General features: G+C 40.9%; 1 protein-coding gene across 1 annotated transcript in view; it reads left to right on the top strand.

The window, feature by feature from the left end:
* Positions 1-21,337, top strand: part of SH3RF1 (SH3 domain containing ring finger 1) — a 145,238-nt gene that overhangs the window by 92,046 nt on the left and 31,855 nt on the right. Inside the window, exons 7-9 of the mRNA XM_045019844.1 lie at positions 10,214-10,368; positions 13,211-13,381; positions 13,569-13,828. Coding sequence (XP_044875779.1) covers positions 10,214-10,368; positions 13,211-13,381; positions 13,569-13,828 — 586 coding nt within the window. The remainder of the gene's footprint in view (positions 1-10,213; positions 10,369-13,210; positions 13,382-13,568; positions 13,829-21,337) is intronic.

Here is a 21,337-nt window from a genome sequence, read left to right as displayed (position 1 = left end):
TAAAGAAATAGTATTTTTTCAGTTCATCTCATACAAGTACTATTATCACTTCAAAAGTTTTTTTTCTCCTGCTGATGATAGCTCATCTCAATTGATTAGACTCTTCCTGTTGGTATGCATACTTCCACCTTTTCATGTTCTCTGTATGTATAAATATCTCCTGTCTGTGTGTTCCATTCTATGCATCCGAAGAAGTGAGCTGTAGCTCACGAAAGCTCATGCTGAAATAAATTTGTTAGTCTCTAAGGTGCCACAAGTACTCCTGTTCTTTTTGCGGATACAGACTAACATGGCTGCTACTCTGAAACAAGTACTGTAGTGTAATCTCTTTATCATGGAAATGCACCTTACAAATGTAGATTTTTAAAATATTGATACATTAGCTTTGTTCCAGTCCTCTGGAACTTCCCCAGTGTTCCAAGACTTATTAAAAATCAACTATAACAGTCCAGAGAGCTTATTGGCCTGCTCTTTTAGAACTCTTGGATGCAAGTTATTTAGTCCTGCTGATGTAAATATGTCTAACATTAGTAGTTTTGTCTCTAGTCCATGCCCTGTACTCTGAGGAAGGTTCTTTCAGCTGTTAGAGACATCTTGATATGGAAGACAGTGCTAGTGAGTACAGACAATACAACAGTAGTTGTCTAGCTCAGATAAGGGGCACTTAGTGTGCATTTTCTGTGTTTGGATCCAGCTTTCTCTTATCGACCATAAAAAATTGATCTTCTGAGACAAAACATTTCACAGAGAATTTAAGTAACTGTGCAGTCAGTACTGCAGAGCAGTTCTTCCAGGAGAGAAATCCAGATCCAGATATAGGTGTGTCTTCTTAGATTTGTTAGTATCTTTTTTTAATTCCATGCTGCCTTACTATTGCACCTACTGCCACTCCCTGCGAGCTATTCCAGAACATGCCTTTGTAATTTTTGGGCTTTTTATTCTTCTCTGTCTCTCTTTCACAAGGGTACCTGTAAGAACTGACAGACAAAGTCAGTACCATAATCATCTGTACCATACAAGATGAGACGTTGCAGATGTCCACTAGTAGGTCTTGTTTCTGGCTCAGGTACCCAATTTCAAAAAGAACTGTGTGATTCAACATTGTGATTTCAAGAAACTTGTCAGAGTTCTGTCTTAAGGGTTTTTCCTCTTTCATAACCAGTATTCTTCTTTATTCCATGAGATCCAGTAGCTCCATGTTTGTTGCCAAACATGCAAGTCACTTTATTTTGCTGTTGGTGAAAGTCATTAAAACTACCCAGTTTCTTTAGTTATATTGGAGTTTCTTCAAAAATGCCTGACAAAGGCCTTGGCATCAATACCCATAAGAGTTAAACCACAGCAGTAAGTGTAGCCCAGATGGGGAGAGACATTACTGGTTCACAGCCTCTACTGGTGCTTTCTTTTTGACCAGGTTCCTGATTAGTCAAGTCCTGGGCTTCGAAGTCCTGGGCTTTATGTACTGAAGTCTGTTGACTCTTACTGTTCTTTTTCTTGTTACCTTATTTTCAGTAAGAAGAAACTGTGAGCTGGCAGCTTTGTTCTTTTTATGTATACAAGCTGCAGTCTTGTGGCCCTTGTATTCTTTTACTGTAGATGATGATAGACACTTCTTCACATCAAGCAGCCTATGATCGCAGAGTGCATAGTAGTTCTTTTAAAATTCCCCTTTCTCTCCTGCTTCTTAACCTCCTGTCTTATTTGTAATAGTGTGCTAGACAGATCCTAACAATTCCTGATGGCTGTTTTGGAGTTGCATAAGGTAGATTTTTGTATCTATAAATGATGTTTATGTATCTCTGGACTGATGAGTCTGGAAGTACCCTCCCTGCTATCTTGGATAATATTAATATTAGTGATAGGTGCAGTTGGTTCTTGACATTCATAGCCTGTTAACCATTGCTGGCTTAATTTCTTTTTTTGTATTTAGAAGTGGGAACTAGCTCACTGATTTTTATTTATTGATTTTTAAGGCTCTCCCTTTAACTTTCCTCTTTGATTCTGAATACTATGGAAATTGCTTGGGAATCTGAATGCAACAGGGAGTCTTTAATCCCAAAACTTTTGCTACATTTTGATTGGTGTTTCTGGCTGTCATCTGTGATGACCATAAACAACCCAGTAATTTCAGGCTTGTGTTTCTCTACCTCTGATATGTTACTTAAAGGCGGTGGCTATTGTTTTAGCTATGGACTAACCCAAAGATGGCACAAGGTTTAGTTCACTTAATATAGCTCATTTTATGTTAAAACAAACTGACCTGAGAAGACAAAGGAGGAGGAACTGAAGAGTCAGAACAGGAAGTCCCAACCAACTCCTCTAAGTAACAAGAGTGTCTGTCTTTAAAGAATCTCTGAAACAATGTATCTATCATATATCTTTGGGGACTAATGGAGAAAAAGATAGGCTTGTTCCATCCCCTATAGGATAAGAGGCACTGTTTTTTTCTAGGGAGAGTATGACAAGCCCTCTTGGTTGAACTGGAGAGCCAGTGGCTCCAGGACAAATCTGAGAGAGGTCCTGGAGCTAAGGACCCTGTGGATCTTGTAGCTGTGCTCATGTTTAAGGCCTACTAGGATTGAGTGGTTGCACTCCTGTCTTGGAAGGTGATACACACATATGGTCCAAAGAATGTCAAGACTGCTATTCTTATTCCCTTTGTAATACTGCAGTTGTGGATGCTGTTTTGACCAAAGCCAAAAGTTCTATGAATTGTGAAATTTATGACTTTGGGCTAAAATCCTTAGAGATAAGCGTTAGGAATGAGACCATTTTCAAATTGCAGTAGTAGCTACATGCATTGTAAACTACTTGTACTGCATGGGCAAAATTTAATTTTATATTTACAAGACCTATAATTTCACTATTTCTGAAAGAAATTCAGAATATGGTTTTTAAAAAGTTGTACCTGGAATGATAATTCAACAGGAGTTCTCTCTTTCCACACTAACAGCAACAAAATAATAATTTAGGTATAATTTGTATGGTATAACTTCTAATAGTAGAAAGATACTTGCCATGGTTTTCACTGAAAAATGCAGATGGTTAATATGTGTTTTGAAGGAGGTAATTTGCACTAGTAGAGTGAGAGAATTCCATTCAGAAGTAGCAGAGGAAGAGAAATGTACTGTGACACCGTCATATTGGTTGCCTCATGATCATTCTGCCTTTAGATTTTGGTATAAGACTGAAACTACATTGGTGGGTTTGGGCAATGATTTCACTGGTCTACAATTTTTGAGAAGTCTGCTTCAGTGATAAAATGTCCTTTTTATTATGTATTTTGAAGTGCTGAATTCAAATATGACAATTAAAACAACTGATTGGCTACTGTTTCTAAGATATTTAAGTTTTTACATTTTATGTCTATGTATATTGTGTAGATAGTAGAGTTTTAATCATAAATTGTAAACCTAGGTCTTTTCATGTGTTTATGGTTGCTTTACATGATAATATTTCACCTGTTCTGTTTATGTAACACTTTAAAAATCAGCAAAAGGGTTATCTAAATAAAATTTATTATGAAACAAAAGGCAAAAAACTATTATGTACATAGTTTAGTCCTATTCAGTGTCTACTTGGCGCTTCTTGGCTTGTCTCTTGTATTCATTAAATGGAGCATCTCTTGTCACTGTCCAGCAATAGTCTGCAAGCATTGATGGGCTCCATTTGCCCTGATAGCGTTTCTCCATTGTTGCAATGTCCTGGTGAAATCGCTCGCCGTGCTCATCGCGCACTGCTCCGCAGTTCGTTGGAAAAAAATCTAGATGAGAGTGCAAAAAATGTATCTTTAGTGACATGTTGCAACCAAGGCTTTTGTATGCCTTGAGGAGGTTTTCCACCAACAACCTGTAGTTGTCTGCCTTGTTGTTTCCGAGAAAATTGATTGCCACTAACTGGAAGGCTTTCCATGCCATCTTTTCCTTGCCACGCAGTGCATGGTCAAATGCATCATCTCGAAGAAGTTCACGAATCTGAGGACCAACAAAGACACCTTCCTTTATCTTAGCTTCACTTAACCTTGGAACTTTTCCACGGAGGTACTTGAAAGCTGCTTGTGTTTTGTCAATGGCCTTGACAAAGTTCTTCATCAGACCCAGCTTGATGTGTAAGGGTGGTAACAAAATCTTCCTTGATTCAACAAGTGGTGGATGCTGAACACTTTTCTTCCCAGGCTCCAATGACTGTCGGAGTGGCCAGTCTTTTTTGATGTAGTGGGAATCTCTTGCACGACTATCCCATTCACAGAGAAAACAGCAGTACTTTGTGTATCCAGTCTGCAGACCAAGCAAGAGAGCAACAACCTTCAGATCGCCACAAAGCTGCCACTGATGTTGGTCATAGTTTATGCACCTCAAAAGTTGTTTCATGTTGTCATAGGTTTCCTTCATATGGACTGCATGACCAACTGGAATTGATGGCAAAACATTGCCATTATGCAGTAAAACAGCTTTAAGACTCGTCTTCGATGAATCAATGCTCATCTGGATCGTGAACGATGTTGAGGGCTGCCATCACACCATCGATGTTGTTGCAGGCTACAAGATCACCTTCCATGAAGAAGAATGGGACAAGATCCTTTTGATGGTCACGGAACATGGAAACCCTAACATCACCTGCCAGGAGATTCCACTGCTGTAGTCTGGAGCCCAACAGCTCTGCCTTACTCTTGGGTAGTTCCAAATCCCTGACAAGGTCATTCAGTTCACCTTGTGTTATGAGGTGTGGTTCAGAGGAGGAGGATGGGAGAAAATGTGGGTCCTGTGACATTGATGGTTCAGGACCAGAAGTTTCATCCTCTTCCTCTTCCTCATCTGACTCAAGTGAGAATGATTCTGGTGCATCAGTAACTGGCAGTCCTTCTCCGTGGGGTACTGGGCGTATAGCTGATGGAATGTTTGGATAATGCACAGTCCACATTTTCTTCTTTGACACACCTTTCCCAACTGGAGGCACCATGCAGAAGTAACAATTGCTGGTATGATCTGTTGGCTCTCTCCAAATCATTGGCACTGCAAAAGGCATAGATTTCCTTTTCCTGTTCAACCACTGGCGAAGATTTGTTGCACAAGTGTTGCAGCATATGTGTGGGGCCCACCTCTTGTCCTGATCTCCAATTTTGCAGCCAAAATAAAGGTGATAGGCTTTCTTAACCATAGTGGTTATACTGCGCTTTTGTGCTGCAAAAGTCACTTCACCACAAACATAGCAGAAGTTATCTGCACTGTTCACACAAGTACGAGGCATCTCTGCTCACTTTGGCTAAACAGAAATGTGTCCCTTTGCAAAATCAAACACTGACAAATAAGAGAGCATGACACTGTATGATTTCTAGAGCTGATATAGGGCAATTTGTTCAGCAGAGTAATGTAAGCTTCGTTATGATTGCATCATCCATGACTTCTAGGAATAACATGATGCAATTCATATCATGTATGAGGCAATACCAGCTTCAGATTGCATCATTCATTGTTTTGCCTAAAAAGCAAGTACTGTCCAAACCCAGTCATAGATTTATTCATAGATCCAGTCAAAGATGTATTTTAGTCATTTCTGGTTTAAATTGAGATCCCTTCCCTTTATAACTCACTATTCCCAAGTCAAGGGTCGTATATACTGACCCAATAGCATAACTTGAAAACTAGAGCCAATCAACAATTTTAAGCATCATTTTCGTTCTCAGTGACCCAGAATTAGTAAAGTTTGACTACATTTATTTCAGAAGCATTTTGGCTGTAGAGCAGTGTTTCCTATCCAGCAGTGTCAATGCTGCTGCCTTTTGATACTGCTGAACATGAAGTGGTGTTAACAAGTGTGCAGTAAATAGTAGCACATTGTTTTACTTTGGAGGACTCTGAGGGAAATCAGGGATATTTGTTAGCCCAAAGGGGGAACTGCAGGATTCTATCCCAATCTCACACACAGCTTGTGTGATTGAATATGAAGCTGTCTGTTAAGGAAGCAAGGACTGTCATGCTTTAGTGTGCTAATGACATTTAGCTCTGTATCTGCTTCATGTCGAACCTGTCAATTCAATGGTACAAATAACTCTGCAGGAGGGGGCATAAATAAGATGCTAGCTGTCTGACGTTTAGTCTTTATAAAAAGAAGATAATTTCGGTAGGCTGGGGAAAACAATGAGAAGTGATGAGGGATTATATCAGTGTGGCTTTTGTTAGTAGTTCAGGTCATAGTTTAGGAATTTTCTTAGACCTGAACCTGAATTAATTAACCTTCTGGGCATGATGCAAAACACATGTTTTTCCAGACATTGTGGCAGGTGATGATCAGAGGGATAATTGTACATATTATTGTTACTTTGCTATTACGTCTTTTGTAATTTTTTTATGTTTAAGCTGATTATTGATCTTTAGTTGATAGAGGTAGAGAAGCAGGTTTCTTGCATCTGAATTTTAACATTATTTATGAGAGCCTAGAACATAGGAGAGATGCCTATATGGAATTTTTAACCTGAAGTAAATAAAATAGCACATAATTTTAGCTATTTTGCAACAGAATGAGGTGGGGGGTACTTTTTAAAATTCAAAACCCTTCAATTTATGGTAAAGGCTATTTTAAAATGCTGTTTTCTACAGTCAGAAGTGCATTCCGTGGCTGGAAAGTGATAATGCAGTCACAGAGAGCTCTATTTTTTTCCTTTTTGAATTTCATTAGGCAAAAAATTACTTTTTAACCAGAATAAAAGGTTTTACTACTTCACTTATTTTTGTGCTTTTTTGTGTGAAATATTGAATGTAGGAACTGTCAGACTTGGCTTGAACTGGAGGCAGATTTGTCTCTCACTATCTCCAAGAGATGTCTGAATGCCAAAATTTCTGAAAATTTGGCTAAAGCATTTGGATCTAGTTTATTAAGTTGGAGCAGAGCAATTTGTGGAGCATTTTTTGTCTACAGTCAATCAGGTATTCTGTTTAGATTTCCAAGTACTTGCCAAGTCTTATGAAGTTTAATTGGGTTGCAGCTCGCTGCAGGTTTTATCCCCATAGGACTAGACAATGGCGAGGACAGCATAAGAACCTGAATTGAACAGAATAAAATGTTGTGGGGGATTGTACTTTATAAAAATAAGAACTCTCTTTATGACGTGTATTCATAAAAGTAAAGTACATCTCCAAGAAGGATACACGTTTTAGAAGATAATTAAAGTGTAAACTGGTGGTGCCTGCATATTATGTGTAAATATATGCTGCATATTTTCAGGATTAATTTCCAAGGACTTATAGTTGACCTCTCTCATATAGGATAGACATAAGAGGGTCCTGTGTTTTTGTTGGCTGTTTTGAATACTAGTTTACATTATTAGTATTGTTACTATTACTATTATTATTATGTTTGTATTACCATAGTGCTTAGGGGCCCCAATCCTGGACCAGGACTCCATTGGCTAGGCACTGCATAAACCACAGGGCTTGCCATCTTAAGTATAAGACAAGAAACAACAAATGGAGGCAGAAAGGGGAGTACAAGGAAACAAAGAGGCCAGGTATACACTCCAGAGCTAATGTGAGCATAGCTCCATAGGCTGTCTACGCTTACAGCAGCATGTAGAGAGTACAGGAGTTGCCAGAACCTTTCCCTGCTGCTGGAGCCTTTCTCCGCTGCCACCCCACTACCAGAGCCTTTCCTTGCTGCCAGAGCCTTTCAGTGTGGCAGGGAAAGGCTCCAGCAGTGGGGAGGTGGTGGAATATTACATTGCTAAAAATATGTGTAGATGTTTGATGTACTCCTTAGGCTCATAGAGACCTATGTAGGGTATATTGCCTAAGGTTCAAGCATATAGGGCACTCTACTTATCTATTCTGAGCCATGCCTCAGCATCAACACTGTTATTTACACCCATGCAAGCTGGGCATGCAATATCTGTACTCTACACTCCACCAGAAGTCTAGATTTACCTTCAGTTTAAGGCAAGAAACAACAGATGGAGACAAAGGGGATACAAGGAAACAATGAGGCCATGTCCACACTCCAGAGCCTATGCTGGCGTAGCCCTCTATTGTAGATACTGTGTTTGCTGACAGATGTTTTTCTATCAGTATGGTAATACCATCTCCCCAAATAACATTAGCTATGCTGACAGAAGCACTCTTCTTTCAGCATAGTTGTGTCTACACCTGGACTTTTTTAGTGTAGCATGTGCCCGCCACCCCTGCAATCCTTGTCATGTATATATGTCAGCGTAATTTTGTAGTATAGACCAGGCCTGAGACAATATTGGTCAGCGTGATATGCAGTTGTGTCAATATGCCAGCAGTTCTAACTGTTGTCAAATGTTTGGTAGGCAAACATAATTATAGTTACTTAAGGTGTTGAACTCCATTAGTTTCATTTCATTAATGTTCTTCAGCAAAGTACTTTCCATGGTCTGTTTTTATTTAAAAACAAACAAACAAAGCAGAGATTCTGTACTATGGTACTGGTGTACAATTAAGTGTATTAACAGAACAAAAAAATGTACAACAGATATCTCACCATAACACTTCCATGCCAGTGGTATTGTAACATCTGTGGATGTTACAGTTCGTGTTAAGAAAGTAACTGAATTTGTACATTCCAAATGATCTCTTGTCCTTTATATAACTGGACTATAAATAACTTTGTCAACAAAAATAATATAAAGTAGTTCTGTTATCCAGTACCAAACATTTTTTAAAACCTTGGGGTTTTTTTGTTTCACTGGTCTAGAATCCTAAATGGATATTATCTGGCCAATGTAAATAGCTGTTGCTAGCATAGCACATATTACATTCTTCTGGGAGGTCACGCATGTTCTGTCTTGGGTACAGTTGGTTTATTTGGAAATCACAAGGCTGTATATATAATCAGAAGAAGATTTAAATGAAAATAAGATATAACTGTTTCACAGCTTACCTTACGGATCACACCATTATTAAACATTTTGAGGAATAAATTTTAATTATATTGTGCTTATAAGGCTGGATGATATGTGACCATTTCTGCTTGGTTTTGAAAACTATGAACACATAGTTCATTATTGAATACTGAAAGTGCAAGATTGCATTTTATGAAGCTGTCTTTTATTAATACATTGAATGCAGTATGGTGATATTCTCACTGTGTGCGGTGCTATGGCATCTTGTATGAATATTTTCTTAGAAAAATGTGAAAGAAGAAACTTAACAAATCAGTGTTCAGCCAAAAAATCTGATCGAATGTAATTTTAGTTCTGAATGTCATGGTAGCAATTTATGTGCTGATGCATTGGAGCAGACAGGCATACAATACATTTTGTCAATGTATATTTTTAATTTGAGGTTTTCAAAACTGAATGAACAATGGAATGGTTCAGAAATTTGTTTAGAAATTAAGGGATTGTTTTACAGTAGAGTTGATAGGTGAAAATAGTTTGCTTTCTGTATCATATACTGGGAGGAGGGGGGCAGGGTTGTATTGAGTTCTCACATGGTATGGTTCAAAGAGGGTTTCGGGGGGCAGTGCCCCTTTGTGAGCCTGTTTTCCCAAGAGTGACAATACACAGACTCCTAAAGAATTATCTGAGGTTTTATAAATCAGAAGGTAACAATTACTCTATTGATTTTCAGAAGGAATGGAATCCTGTAGACAGAACCCCCGTTAGGATCTGCCTGTAAAGGAACTGCAGCTTTTCATTGGTGTGCTTGTTAAAGATTACCAGTCTTGATAATACTGAATTTCAAAAGCTGGCACTTCTAAATGGAAGAATAAATGAAAGTGGCAACAATAGCACAGTGACTGTGGTCTACTATTGTCTTGCTTTTTGTAGCCCACACATCAAAGGGAATTTTCCACTAGAAGGAGCGGTTATGGGTGAACTGCAGCTGAATTGTGTATTGTGTTTCAGCTTCAGGCTACAAAAACAACCAGGAATTGAAGTCTATTCAGCAGTAGGATATAAAACCTACCTCTTGGAAGGCTTCTGGATTCTTGTTAAGAATTCTCATGAAAATGTTGTTTGTTATAATTAGAAACAATACTTTCAGCTTCCCCTGTGAAATTGCTTGCCTGTTTCCTTAACTGGCTATGGTGAATTCAAGGTCTTAAACTGGAAAAAGAGAGACAAACCTAGTTATCCAGTTATGGCTTGCTAACTGATGGTAGAATGCTGTGCTCAATTAGTTTACTGTTAAAGATCTTTTTTCAATATCTTAACACACTCTATTTTCTCTTGCTCTTTTTATTCTTTTAATACTAGAATATGAATCCCCCCCTTCCGCCACCACCTCTTTTGTCTGCCACAATCATTGCTTCAACATCTTCAGGTCTGCCTTCTTCGGGAGTAGTACAAAGGCCGTCATCAGGATCAACTGACCAAACAGCCCATTTACGGCCACAGTCTCGACCAAGTGTGTAAGTGAAATTGAAATGTGTTACCAGTTGTGAGTTTGGGGAGTGGGCAGAAGGGAGGTGTGAAGGGAAGGGGAAAGAGGAGAAGAAAATACAGTAAGACAAGTCATTTCAGATCTAAATTGGAACATGTTCATGACTCACCAGCTGGCCTGACTCCTGCTAAAATTCCCAGAAAGCAGTGTGTATAATTAGGAAACAAAAGCAACACAATGGAGTTGATACGTGATCTCCTCTAACAGTCTTCGTGCTGAAGGCTATTTATAGCATAGGTAAATATAATAGCATGCTGCTGCATTGTATTATGTGGATAAAGTACAAATATATGGAATATTCATCATGTAGAGAGTGAATGTACTTTTCTTTTCCTTGAGTTAGGGATGAGGACTACCTAGTTCACAAGTGGCAATGTCCTGAGTGTGTTTCTTCAATCTCATCTACTATAAAAGGAATCAAAAGACCATCCCCATGTAGAATAATTTATGCTAGAACACAGAAAGCGTTGTATCTTGTTTTGTATGTTATATTATCATCTCATTGTCAGGCTGCCTGTGCAGGTTGCAAGTGCAGTTCGACTGAAGATTCTACAGTTAAGTTAATTAGTGGGTGGCAGATTGGAACGAAGACAGAAAGCTGCTAGCTAGTGTTATGTCCTCACTCTTGTAATACAAGAAAATAGGAGTAATATTGCCAGGTGAAAAATATTTTATATATAACATGTGGTCCTGACAACATCTCTCTTCCTGAAAATTTCATTGTATGAGCAATCTGGAAAAGTAGATTATGCAGGTGGGGGACTGCACAAATTGCTGGACCGGTGGAAGCAGTAAAGGTTTGATATAGGAAGGAAGGGGACAAAAATACCCGCTTCATTTAGTCAGTGCACATAGGACCAATTTTGCCCACACTGAGAACATTTTGTAAAGCCTCCTTTTCTCCTTCCCTTCTTTTGTCTATCCCTGAGAATGAGAGTGGAAATATTTGTTCACTTCCCAGCCAGTGTATGCAGTGATGGGCCCTTTTTCAAAAGGGGGCCTTTGTATTTTTGAAAAATGTTATAACCTATTTGTAGATATTATTTCCCATGGGTCTGATATAAACACATATATTTTAAAGTAAAAAACAAAAACAAAAAAGCTTGCTCTTCATTTTACCCTGGTGCAGAGCACAGAAGAAAGATGGCGAGCGGACAGTTTCTCCCATTCTAAAATTGCAATAAGAAATCCTACAGTACTGGGAAATGTCCCTAATAATATCCAGCACAGAATTGTAGAAGTATCTATTTTATTTTTATTTTCAAAAAGCTAAGTTTGGAAGTTGTAAAATGCATCTTAAAAAAAAAAAGGCAGAAAAAGAGAGGGCATAACTGACACTTCTCCCCCCATTCCTCCCCAAGTCATGATTCCAGAGTTGTTACATTAAGCTGTAGCTTCTCAGGAGAAAACAAGTGGGTTTTAAAAGTGAAACAGCAGCCACTCTGTAGGTGTAAGCTTCCAGCAACATAGCACATCTCCCTCCAGCACTTCAATTGCACTGTAGGGACCCAGTTCTCTGATTTAAAAAGAAAAAGTTGATTCAGAAGTATTTTGTTTATTTCTGAATCTAGTCTTTCATTCCCAAGTATAAATACTCACAGAAAGGAAAAGAAGTGGTGGGGGAAGGCATGGAGAAGAATTTAATGGCTAGGAAACCCAGAAAAAGAAACTACAGTAAATAACAAAATTTACAATTCATATTTTCAGTTAATTTCTAATGTACATTAATTTTAATAACATACACTAGCAAGGAACACACAACAACTGATTAAAAATTTAACATAATACTTTTCCCTTAATAGCAGTTCTTTTTATAGTTGCCACAAGATGATTGGTGGTGTGTCATTAGATGGCATTGGCATTTCTTGGGATTATGATATCCCAGCACCTGTCATGCTATAGTCTTTAATTGTTGCCCTTCACTTTGAACTCTTACCCAGTCAGGAAAGTGGAAGAAAGTGATTTTGTACCTTTTTATGTTTAAGCTAGGGGTGTGAAACAATTAAAAAAATTAATTGCAATTAATCATGAGATTAAAAAAAAATTGGAAATCACAGTTTTAATCACACTGTTGTTAATACAGTAGCATTTATTTAAATATTTGTGGATATTTTCTACAATTTCCAATATATTGATTTCAGTACAACACAGAATACAAAGTGTACAGTGCTCACTTTATATTATTATTTTTATTACAAATATTAGCATTGTAAAAAAGATAAGATATAGTATATAATATATAAATATAATATATAATGTATATGATACATATTATATATATATATAGTAAATAAGAAACGGGCAGAATTATCTCCTATAAAGGTAAACAAACTTGTTTGTCTTAGCTATTGGCTGACCAAGTAGGACTGAGTGGACTTGTAGGCTCTAAAGTTTTACATTGTTTTGTTTTTGAGTGCAGTTATGTAACAATAAAAAAACTACATTTGTAAGTTGCACTTTCATGATAGAGATTGCACTACAGTACTTTTATGAGGTGAACTGAAAAGTATTATTTCTTTTGTTTTTTACAGTACAAATATTTATTTTAAAAAAGTGAGCACTCTACACTTTGTATTGTGTGTTGTAACTGAAATCAATAAATTTGAAAATGTAGAAAAACATTCAAAATATTAATAATAAATTTCAATGGATATTCTATTATTGCTTAACAGTGTGATTAAAACTGCGATTAATCGCGATTAATTTTTTGAGTTAATTTCTTTTGAGCTAATTGCTTGAGTTAACTGCGATTGACAGCCTTAGTTTAAACATTAGATAAAGAGAGATTCATGTGCTTTCTTTTCTTCTAGGTATATTGCCATATATCCATACAGTCCTCGAAAAGAGGATGAACTGGAACTGCGAAAGGGGGAGATGTTTTTAGTGTTTGAACGTTGTCAAGATGGCTGGTTCAAAGGAACCTCCATGCATACAAGCAAGATTGGTGTTTTCCCTGGCAATTATGTGGCACCAATCACAAGGTATGATTTTTTTTTTAAGCAAGTGTCTGGATAGTTTACTTTGTTTCTAGTTGTTCACATTGATTTGTATGTTATACTTAAATCTGAAACCATCTAATGATATGAAGGGCATCGCCTTTTAGTAACTACTTATGTTTGGGGTTTTTTTTTTAAATAATTGAATCAAAGGGCTTTTTAATTTTGGCAGGACGGTGACAAGTGCTTCGCAAGCAAAAGTCCCCATGTCTACTGCTGGCCAGACAGCACGAGTGATGACCATAGTCAGTCCTTCCACTGCTGGTGGAACGTCACAGAAACTTCAGGGGAACGGCATGACAGTCCATTCCAATGTGGTCCCAACTGCTGTGGTTTCTGCGGCACATATCCAAACTAGTCCACAAACCAAGGTTCTTATGCATATGTCGGGACAAATGACAGTCAACCAGGCTCGCAGTGCTGTTAGAACAGGTAAAAAGAACTTGTGCTTCACACCGAACATAGTCAGCCTGTGAAATTCACTGATGCAAGAGGTCAGTCAGATAATGTGGATTGATTTTTTTTTTTTAATTTTTTTTAAGAGGCAGATAATTTCTGAAATTCTATGACACTTTTCTGGAATTGCTAAGTCATTCATTGTGCTCATGAATGCAAGGCAGAAAAACTAATCCAACGTAATACAAAATTTTGGTGCTGCAGAGTCCAGGCCAGGCCCCGTCTCTCCTAAACTTCCCTGTTGAAGCTTTCATAGCACTACAGGAGACGTTGGGGGGTGGGGAGGCGAAGACAGTCTGTTAAAGTAGAGCTATTAAAGTATACATATCATTTAGTGACTGTTCCTTTCCTAAGTGAGAGAAAAGACATCTGGCTCCTACCCTAGGTGCTCTTCTGTGTTTGGAGAGCTGTATCAGATTTGTGAATCATGTCTGTCTTAGCCAGATAAGAGTGAATTGCTACAGTGTTGACTCAGTTTGCCCAAATTGAAAGAAGCGGGGAACAGGGGAATCAAGTACTAGATGCTGTGGTTACATAGTGTTGCAAAGGGGTCCCAATAAGCAGCCTGAAAATGTCACTAGTAGCAGAAATACTAGAGCAGATGTTGGCCAATGCAAGTGGTAGAGTATCAGGCTTGGATTAATTCTTCTTCAAGTGGTTGCAGATGTGTATTCCACTCAGGTGTGCTAATCTCTAGCATGCCAGGGCCAGAGAACTTTGGCTAGCGGTACACTTAGGGCAGCATGCATGCCTTCTAGCCCTTCGTAGCCTCTCCCATGGCAATTTAAGGGCAGTGCCACCTTGACCCCCTTCAGTTCCTTCTCACTCCCTACTGCTTGAGTTGAAGCACTCTGTGTGGTATCTGTCTCATGCTTTACTGTCATGGTGCTTTGCTGTGAGCTTGTGTATTTAGCTAGTTTTAATGTACTCTTAGTATTTAGCTAGTTAGTAGTAATTTAGTTAAGTAGGATTTAACCTGGTTTGATGTCCTTAGCAGATTTGAAACACTGCCCATCAATGCCGTATCCTTATCCTCAGTAGCCTCTTTGGAACCTTTGGGATGTTCCTCAATCTGCAAAGTCCTGATCATCTGCTCAGTCCAGGGCAAGGTCACCAGTCCCTTTGGTATTCTCCCCTCTTGAGCCACCTACACTGCAGACAGACTGAGGCTGCTCCCTCTGAACTAGTTCAGCCTGAACCAATTTTACAGGGGCGGGTGTTGCTGCAGGAGATCTGATTATCTTCTCTTCCTTTCTTTTTCCCCTCACTGAATGATTCCACAATTATCTTCTCCTGTGCCAGAAGATTTTAAGTCGTATCAAGATATCCTGAGGACAGTGGTTACAGCCTAGGGCATTCAGGCTGAGTTTGTTCAGGAGAACATCCATACGTTGGTGGTCCTTCTCCAGCTGTCAATTTCAGGAAGGGTAGCTTTCGCTCTCTGTAAATGAAGTGCTTTTGGAACCTATGAAGACTTTGTGGCATACTCTAACTCCCTTGCTGCCCACAGTGAAGTGTACTGATGAGAGGTATTATGTCCCTCTGCAGAGTTTCAAGTGCTTTCACTCACATCCAGCCCCTAACTCTCTTGTCTTTACAGCATCAAGCGAGAGGCTGTGACAGGTGAGGTATAAGTCCATGCCTAAAGACAGGTTAGATTTAATGGGATGGAAAATTCATTCAACCATGTCTTTACAAATGCACATTTCTAATCAGCAAGTGTTATTATCAAAATATAATTTTGTGAATTAGGGGGCTATATCCAAATTTATGGATAAGCTGCTAGAAATCCTCCAGGGAGTTGTTTTAAGCTTTCATTGCGGAAGACCATCTAGTGGCAAAGATGTCACTACAGTCAACACTGGATGTGGTGTACACCACTTTTAGGATTATGGCCTCAGCTAGCTCTGGCAAAGTTCCTGAGGTCTAACAAAGCATAGAGGACTTACTTTTTGAAGATCAGTTTTTGTTTTATGAGAAAACAGATGAGTTCTCCGAGTCCTGGTCCCTGTGTGTATTCCACACATGGATACACATCTGTGCCGTGCACCCAAGTCCAGAAATGCTAACAAGCAGTGTCCATTGGCCCACACATGCGCAGTAGATCTCCTCGTGCTCCCGACCAAGGACATAAGAGGCAATGCAGTCCTATGCCTTGCCGGTTCCTTCTTACTGCCACATGGCCTGAGTCAGAGTCCCTGTGTCCACAGATTTCTGCTGCTTTTTCTCTTGATAGAATCTGCAAATAGATTTGTAAACAGTTTTATACTTCATAGCTTTTAAATTACTATATAACTCTGTATTATCGTTAGTATGGCTTGTTTTTCCCCATTCTGGGGACTCCCTCCCCATAATCAGGGACTATGCCCAGAGTCCTGGGGTTGAAGAATTGTATCTCTTGCCCTCACTTCTTCTCTGAAAGCAACCATCACCAGGATTGCTTCTGTGGCTTGGATGAGATGCATGTTTCTACTAAGTGCAGTATTTGTGTCTTGTTTCCACCAAGAACGCACAAAGCTTGTGAGTTTTGTCTAAGGAAACACCTGTACATAGGACCCCACAGACGTGCTGCATCTCCTAAGCCCAAGGACACTCTCCAAGGCTTCCCATAAGAGTACAGTGCACTCTCATGGTCGCAAGGACAGAACCCCGTCCTGTACTGTCCACAAGAAACACGATCACTTCATGAGCCTGTCAAAGTCAGGTGAGCCTTTGTGTGTGGATCCTAAGGGACCAGCATGCTGAAAACACCTAAGTTGGACGGTACAGCATGCAAAAAGAAAACTCCTCTGATTCTGTTGGTGACGCCAGCTCCATAATACAAGGACCATCATCTGCCATTTCATTTTAAGAGTGCAGGTCTGGATTGTTGGTACTGGCTCGCTCATCTAAGGAACACACTAGCTCTCAAGACATGCTGGAACCATTGGTTCTGACCCATCGGAAACCCCCAGCCCCACCCCAGACACTGGGCCATACAGAGACATATACTACACCAAAGGATATCTTCCTTCCTTATCTGCAGCTCAGTCTCTCATCCTTTCTAGCCCAGCCCTCCTGAGGGACATTACAACACCAGAAGATACTACTACTTCGATGTCTCAGGAACTCTCTCATCTCTAACTATTGGGCATGCACTCCCTGGTGCCAATGGCCCCACCATTGGAAGGGGAGCAGTTTTCAGGCTTGGATGAGTCAGAATTTCTGGCCACTCCTCCATCTCCTTGGAGAGAGCCGAGCTCTAACAGGAAGTCAATGAGATCTGGATGCTACCCCTCCAGATGCGACTTCCCTAGGGACCCCTGGTACCTGTTGCCATGGGTTCCCCCACAAATGGCTGATCCCTCTTTATGACCTTATTGGGGCTCATGGGACTCTCTCAGCTGTCAGGGACCCACCCAGGAATCTGACCACACTTCTCCTTCTCGGCACGCCGACTGGATCTGTCAGAGTATGAGGAGGAGGATATTCACCGGGATCCACAGGTATCAACAGGAATCTCATCCTTGTCTCTGAATAAAGTGGTCACTCGTTACTCTTCATCTCTGCTGGACATCATAACCAGTATCAAGAGCTAGTGCAGAGGATTGCCAATGACCTACCAATACAGCAGGAGGTGGTCCAGGGCCCACAACACTGGCTCCTGGATATTTTGTAATCTTCCAGTTATCGAGGCCATCCTGGAGTGAGCTAGATTGGTCTGACACACTCCAGCATCCTGTACCCCCCACACCTGAAAGAGCTGAGAAGTGCTATTTCATTTCCACAAAGGGAGCTGAATTTATTTTCTCTCACCCTGCACCCAACTTTCTGGTGGTACAGGCAGCAACGGACAGGGCTAGGTCATAACATCTAAGGACTACCCTGACAGACAAGGGCTCATAGAGGTTGGATCTCCTGGAGAGAGAGGTCTTTCCTCTATGGGCCTGCAATTCTATTTTGCTATCAGACTGTTAGCTAAATATGATTTTAACAACTATTCAAGGCTGGTGGACTTTAAGGTCAAGCTTCCTACTGAGGACAAATCCCAATTTCAGTCTTTCATAGAGGAGGGTAAGTTAGTAGTAAGATATGGCATCCACAGGACTGACCTCTGGTATAGTCATAAGGAAGGATTCTTGGCTACAGTCTTCAGGTTTCCCTAGAAAGTTTCAGAATACCATACAGAATCTTCCCTTCGACGACTCAGATCTCTTCAATGAGAAAACGGACGAGTCCCTACACCTCTCAAAGACTCTGTGCTCCTTGGGGATTTATTCTCTGGCCTCGAAGACAAAACATTAGAGACCAACATATAGGTCAAAGCCACGCTCTCCTCAAGACAAGCCTGCAGTGAAACATCAGAGGTTCAGAGGCCTTGCTTTTTGGCTCCCTCGACTACCACAACCTCTACCCATTCCAAGCCTCCTACAAAGGGCTACTTAGGTGGGTCTCAACCGAGACATCCAACCACCACTGATGCTAGCCATCTCACATTCGTCACCCACAATGGGGGCTTGATCATGACAGACTTGGGTCTTGGAAACTATCCATCAAGGAAACTCCATCGAGTTCCTCTCCCTCGCTCCTCACAACCCCTCTTCCTGATCCTCCTTCAGGGACCACTCTCATGAGATGATTGGTCATCAAGAGGCAGACACCCTCCTACAGCGAGGGGCAATAGAATGGATCTTTCCTTAGGATGAAGGAAGAGGATTCTATTCCCCAAATTTTCTAGTCCCACAAAGAGACCCATACTGGACGTTTGTCAACTAAATATCTTGATTAGAAAGTCGAAATTCAAGATGGGTACGTTAGTATCAATAATCTCTTCACTACAGGAGGGGATGTGTTTTGTGGCTCTTGACATGAAGGATGCATACTTTCATGTAAACATTCATCATTCTCCCAGAATTCCTATGATTTATGGTGGGCCAAGAACATTTCCAGTTCAGAGTCCTTCCCTTTGGGCTAGTAACAGCACCCAGAATGTTCACAAAAGTTTTGTCTGTGGTGGTAACCCAAATGAGACACCAGAGTCACAATTTCCCATATCTGGATGATTGGCTCTTGGTAAGTCTCTCCTGCCAAGAGGTCAAGTCGGCGACAGAGTTTCTGCTCCATCTTCTAGCAGTCTTGCATAAACAAAGTAAGCACAGATTACTCACAGACCAAAAACTATGATCAGAATGTGCCTCTCACGTCTAAGCCATATGGTCTTGTGCGCTCATGTGACACTGTTCGCCAGCCTTCATCTATGATGTCTACACCCCTGGCTCTGGTCAATCTATCACCAAAGATCATATCAACACCAGAGTGACCATTCCCACCAAATTCATCACCTCCCTCACCTGTTAATCAAACCCAGAGAGAGTGAGAATGGATGTTCCCTTAAACACTCCTAGCCCAGTGTCTCCATCATAACAGACACTTCCCTTCTGAACGACCACATTGCATAAGGTACAAGGACCCTCGATGAGGCCAAAGTGCACATCAATATATTATAACTGAGAGCAGTCCACCTTCCTTGCAGAACCTTTCTTCCACTTATACATTTACATCATAGCCAAGTGATGTTCGACAACATCCACATGGTCTTCTACATAAGCAAACAGGGTAGAGCAAGATCTCTTCCCCTTTGCCTGAAAGCAGTTAGGCATGAGAAACCATATCACTAAGTATGTCTACACTGGCAAGTTTCCACGCCACAATTTATACCACTTCTATTAAAACGCTGGAATTAAACCACTGTTGCATGTCCATACTGTGCTGCTTGTGGTGCTGGAGCACATTCACATTAGCAGCTCTTGAACAGCAAAGACAGCAGTGCATTGTGGTAGCTATCCCACTGTGCAACTGGCCGCAGGGTGCTTTGGGAAGAGGTTGCAATGCCTCATGGGGCAGGCACAGCATCACATGATGTAGTTTTCCCAATCCCATTGTTCCATGGGCATCCTACTACATTGCCAGCTGCTTTTCAACTGAAGTGTGGGGGGAGGAAGTGTGTGAGACAGGGAGTATGTGTGTGTATGGAGGGGGGAGAGAGACAGTGTGTTCTGGGGTACAGAGAGCGTGTCAGCACCCTGTCTTGTAAGTTCAGACAGCAGCAGGAAGCAACCAATCCTGAGGCAGGGGGAGGGGGAAACCCCCGACGTCAGCCCCCAACCTCCCTCCCTGGACACTCTCTCTCTCACTCACACACACACACACACACACACACACACACACACACACACACACACACACACACGCCTCTGTGTTCAACATTAATGGTTTGCTTTGTGTCCCTGAGCAGATCAGCACAGCACACAATGGTTGTCAGAAACGGTGCTTTGAAACGGGAGGGGCGCATGTCTCCAGGGCAGCCGAGTTCAAAACAATGAGCAGAGCAGTAACTTGAGGCATTATGGGACAGCTCTGGAACCCAATTACAGCGCAGAAAGCAATCAAGTGGCTACACTGGCAATAGAGCACTGGAGCCTCTGTGCAAATAGCCTTATGACTCTCGTCGTGGTGGGTTTTTTGCAGTGCTGCAACTGAGGAGTTTCTGTGCACAAAGTGGCTTGGCAGTGTGTGCATATCTGCGGTTTGAGCACAAAAAGCTGCTTTACTGCACAGAAACTTGCCAGTGTAGACAAGCCCTAAGCCACATACCTCCCAGGTGTTCAGAACCCTTTAATAGACCATCTGAGCAGGCACGTCGCTGCGGACCAAAAGTGGGAGATTCACCAAGTGAAATATTCACTCAGTGGGGTACACCTCAATGGGATTTCTTTGTGTCCCAAATGAACAAAAACTTCCCCTATGGGCAATGGCTCCCAAGATGGCACTCTCTTGTTGTCATGGACAAATGATCTCAGATATGCCTTTCCTTCCATTCCCCTTCTACCACAGGTCCTGAGAAAGATCTCTCATGACGGGGCCATTATCATTTTCCTAGAACCCAAATGGCCTAGGCAATTTTGCTTCCCAGAGCTCCTGAAAATGTCACCACCTCCCCTTTCCAGATCTCAGGGAGGCGGGGATTAAAATCAGACACCTCAATCCGGACTCACTATATCTCATGGTCTGGTGTTTGGTTGGGTATCGGAAGTAGAATGCTCTTGTTTGACACCCATTCAAGCTATCCTTTCCCAAAATAGGAAAGGTTCAACGTGGACCTGCTATCTAACTTAATGGAGATGTTTCTCTATCTAGATGCAGCGTAATGAGCCTTCTCCAGGCATTGAAAATATTCTGGTCATTTTCGATGATCTCCTGTCTCTTAAAAACTCATGCTTTTCCATTAGCTCCCTGTGGGTCCATCTCACAGTGATTAGTGCCTTCCTCCCTCCAGTGGATGGAAGTTCGGTCTTCTCTCTCTCTCACACACACACTCACACTCTCTCTCTCTCTCTCTCTCTCACACACACACACACACACACACACACACACACACACACACACACACACACACACACACCAGTAAGATTCATGAAGGGATCGGGACCTTTCCACCAGTGGTCA

This window comes from Mauremys mutica, chromosome 5 (genome assembly GCF_020497125.1).
Source record: "Mauremys mutica isolate MM-2020 ecotype Southern chromosome 5, ASM2049712v1, whole genome shotgun sequence".
NCBI lineage: Eukaryota > Metazoa > Chordata > Testudines > Geoemydidae > Mauremys > Mauremys mutica.
The sequence above is the reverse complement of the archived record's forward strand: the minus strand, read 5'-3'. Positions and strand labels throughout refer to the sequence as shown.